This window comes from Dysidea avara, chromosome 2 (assembly GCF_963678975.1).
Source record: "Dysidea avara chromosome 2, odDysAvar1.4, whole genome shotgun sequence".
Classification (NCBI taxonomy): domain Eukaryota; kingdom Metazoa; phylum Porifera; class Demospongiae; order Dictyoceratida; family Dysideidae; genus Dysidea; species Dysidea avara.
Window position 1 is genome coordinate 35119094 of NC_089273.1, and position 3621 is coordinate 35122714.

Sequence of the window (3621 nt, forward strand, 5' to 3'; positions counted from 1 at the left end):
TGGCGCCACAATGCCAGGACAATTTTACACCTATTTAGCCTGTTGCCTGGCAGTCCTTTGTGGGAGTTGAACTCTGTTTCATACTCCCACTCCCTGCAGTTTGGTCAGTAGTCTGCAGGGCTGTCTTCTTAAGGCCCCTGTCCGGGGGTTTTGCTGTGAGTATGCTGGTGGTCCATAAGGTGTTTATGTATAGGTCTGTGTAGGCTCTGTAGGTTTAGCTGCTTTTTGTCTTTTATAAATTAAATTAGGTTCAGTTAACTTCTAGCGAGAGATCGGGGAGGATGGGAGTGCCATTAGGGCCGGAATAAATTAAATCATATATATATAATAGAGCGTTTTCATTTCCATGGTAACGAATGATGACGTATAGGGCACACCCACGGTCGCCATATTGTTGAACCGGAACTGGATCGTGATTAAGGATATGGCGGCTGATGAATTGCCATTAAGTGACTATGCTCGGGAGTTGTCTATCAGTAATAAGAGGAGGTACCTCGAGGAACTATCTGGAATTCAAGACCCGTATTTGATTCTACTCTCTGAATTGATGAAAGGCGTTTTTCCACCTGTCACGAACACAGATATCTTCAACTACTTGGTCCTGGGACTCAGCTTTTGTACTTCACAATGGTTTAAAGCTCATAAAAGTCTTGATGCGTACAAATACTTATTCGTGAACTACCTGGGTTCAAAACGATTTGACAAAAAGTTTGCTGCAGTAGCAAAGGTAAATTTTAGCTACACATGCAATCACTTCACTTATATGTACTATAGTTGAGACACTCCCAGCGTGCTAATGATCCACCAGTGAACACTTGGGTGACATGTGAGCATGATGGCACAGTTGAGGCACGTCACTGCACCTGCATGGCAGGCTTTGGTGAAGTTTGTTCCCATGTTGCAGCTATTTTATTTTATCTTGAATCGGCATCACGGGTTTCCACAACTTGTACACAGATAGGTTGTGTGTGGAAGGAGCTGCGCTTAGTGGAAACGATACCTTATACTCGAATAATGGACATAACATTTACGAAGCCTAAAGGTTCTATTAGCTGCAACAGGAAAAGGGGAGCACATTTATACAATGACTCATTGCCTGATTCGACGAATTTGTTATCCAGAGATAAATAATTTCTCCTCTAAGGCTACTAAGTGGGGGTGTGAACACGAGACTTCAGCAAGGTCAGCACATGAAAGATGTTCACTCTGGCTTTGTTTGCAAGGAAAGTGGGCTTATTATTAGCATCACATATCCCTTCATTGGGGCTAGTCCGGATGGTAATATCCAGTGTGAATGCTGCACTGGAATAGGGGTACTGGAAGTCAAGTACCCTTATTGCGTTCGTGATGTTCAACCATCATCAGCTCCCTACATTCAAGATGATGGTAACCTTTTGAAAACACACATGTACTACTATCAAGTACAGACTCAGCTCTTTGTGTGTTCTGCTGATTTTGTAGTTGCGACTTTTCGTGATGGTAATGCAAGCATCTCAATCCAGAGAATATTTTGAGATGAACACCTGATCAAAGACATAGTCGACAAAAGTTCTCATTTTTTTGAATTATGTATTCTTCCAGAACTGCTGGAAAAATGGCATTCTCGAGAACAAGTTATACCAGCACAGACTGCAGCAGCTTCAGCTGTTAGTGATACTTACACTTACTGCAAGGAAGACAAGGGCGGTGAGATGGTTGGATGTGACCATGATGATTGTGAGAATATTCAATGGTTCCACCTCTCATGCCTTAATCTTGAAGAATCCTCCACGTACCAACAAGTGGTATTGTGCAAACTGTTGTAAGTTGCTTCAATTTACACAGAAGAAGCAAAAGAAATAATGTTATTATATTAATGTACAGTTACAGTATTTGTCATGTAATGAAATTAATTATTAGGAACTACAGATTTACTACATAAATTATTTAATGCTGAACAAATAATTATAATTTTGTCTATAGTAGCTTTTTCTCCATTTGCCTTAGGTTTCACAAAGTCTATGGGGATACAACTCATCAGAATAGAGTATCTCTGCCTCATAGCACCTATCACCCTCTCAATGTGTATACAGACATGTGCCAGTTGGCGAGTTTTCTCAAGATCTTGTGGAGACAACTGCACACATCCACGTGTGAATGCGGGTATTTGTAAAGTTGCCTGCATTCTGGCAACATCCTCATCAATGTCAAAACCGCGGTCAGCAAGGACAATGTCTCCCGGCAATAATTTTGAAAGAAAGCCACAGTTGACAGTCAAGTGTTTATCACTTACTCTTCCTCCCCAGGCACATGAAACAAAGGTAGTTACTCCTTGTGGACACATTGAGATGAACACTTTAGCAGTGTTAGCATGTTTATATTGCGACCATGTTGCTGACTTAGCTAATAAATGAGATGGTGTTTCAATCTTTATCTCATAACAGTCAACAATTGCCACTACCTTAGTTCCATAGCAGGCACGAAAGCAGTTTGGCATAGTTTTCCACAGCTGCTCCTTCTCTGGCCATTTTATAAGCCACTGCAAATGTACCATCATAACCTCTAGTGTTGCATGGAATGAACGTGACACAGTAGCTAGTGATACATTCAATCTATATGCTAGGTCTTGCAGTCCCAGATTAAGCCTCAACTTTAAAAGAACTATGAGGAATGAACGCCAGTAGAATGCTCGTTTCTCTCCATTACAAAAGGGCTTCATCACAAACTCAAATGTTGACAGCAGCAGTGCGCACTTGGTCAGCCCAGTGTAGTAATGTACCTTGGAATCATCTGACAAAAAAACCTTCTCATTGAAAAAATTCCAGTCATCTGTCTGAACCCCAACATCACAAGTCTGAGGTGGAGTTGTTTGCACCATTTTACTGTGACACAACACTCCTTGATCAGTTCGAGTACCATGATGGCATCATTAACAAACACACGGCCAGTATCTTCCTTTGATACTTGTGCAACAACACTGACTGGAAGAGGCAACAATATCTTCCTCTGATACTTGTGCACATTTGTAGCACTTACCGCTTTCAAAACGATTACTGCAAACATAAACATTTTCTAAACATGACAAATCGTCTCTAGAGATGACTGATAACCAAACTCTTCTCCTTTCCGTCGTTATTTCCACCATTTGAGGTCCTTGATTATGGTTGGTAGCTTGTGAAACGAGCAATTGTTCCTTCCAGGCTTGCTACTGTCACTAGAACAGCCAACAATAGCACAGTTAACCATTGTATTCACAATACAAACGTTGTAAAAACAACAATAACTACCGCAACGTGGTTCAACAATATGGCGACCGTAGGTGTGCCCTTTACGTCATTATTCGTTACCATGGAAATGAAAACGCTCTATACTGTGATATAGTCTCGCGTAGCCAGACCCTTTTCTTTCTTTTGTGTGGGGGCGGGAAAGAAAAGTGTCTGGTGAACATCAGAGGAGGTTGGACACGCACACGTGAGTGCATACATTTTGTATTGAAAGTTTAACCAAGCGTTCACAAAAGTTTTCACAAATACCATTCGAGAGCGCACTCCAAGTTTAGTCTATTCAGCCGGTCAACCCCACTACTCCAGGCACGTAAATCGCTCTTGAAATCTACGGAGATCACGTGTGTAAGAGTTTGCT

General features: G+C 41.5%; 1 protein-coding gene and 1 long non-coding RNA gene across 2 annotated transcripts; one reads left to right on the forward strand and one right to left on the reverse strand.

Moving 5' to 3' along the window:
* Window positions 1-363: 363 nt before the first annotated feature.
* On the forward strand, window positions 364-1964 carry LOC136247168 (uncharacterized). Its single transcript, XR_010697141.1, has 2 exons — window positions 364-727; window positions 775-1964. It is a non-coding gene; the product is annotated as an uncharacterized lncRNA (long non-coding RNA).
* Window positions 1965-1989: 25 nt separating this feature from the next.
* LOC136248038 (uncharacterized) lies at window positions 1990-3124 on the reverse strand. Its single transcript, XM_066039854.1, has 4 exons — window positions 3016-3124; window positions 2896-2960; window positions 2054-2833; window positions 1990-1998 (listed from the first exon to the last, which is right to left on the reverse strand). The coding sequence occupies exons 1-4, from the start codon at window positions 3122-3124 to the stop codon at window positions 1990-1992; spliced, it is 963 nt and encodes a 320-aa protein (XP_065895926.1).
* Between the last annotated feature and the right edge of the window lie 497 nt (window positions 3125-3621).

Excerpts from the sequence above, each read along its gene's own strand:
- LOC136248038 (XM_066039854.1), bottom strand. The coding sequence starts at position 3,124 with ATGGTGGAAATAACGACGGAAAGGAGAAGAGTTTGGTTATCAGTCATC. Across the intron at positions 2,961-3,015 it reads CAGTAATCGTTTTGAAAGCG|TCAGTGTTGTTGCACAAGTA; the intron begins GTAAGTGCTACA and ends TGCCTCTTCCAG. Across the intron at positions 2,834-2,895 it reads TTGTTAATGATGCCATCATG|ACTTGTGATGTTGGGGTTCA; the intron begins GTACTCGAACTG and ends ACTCCACCTCAG.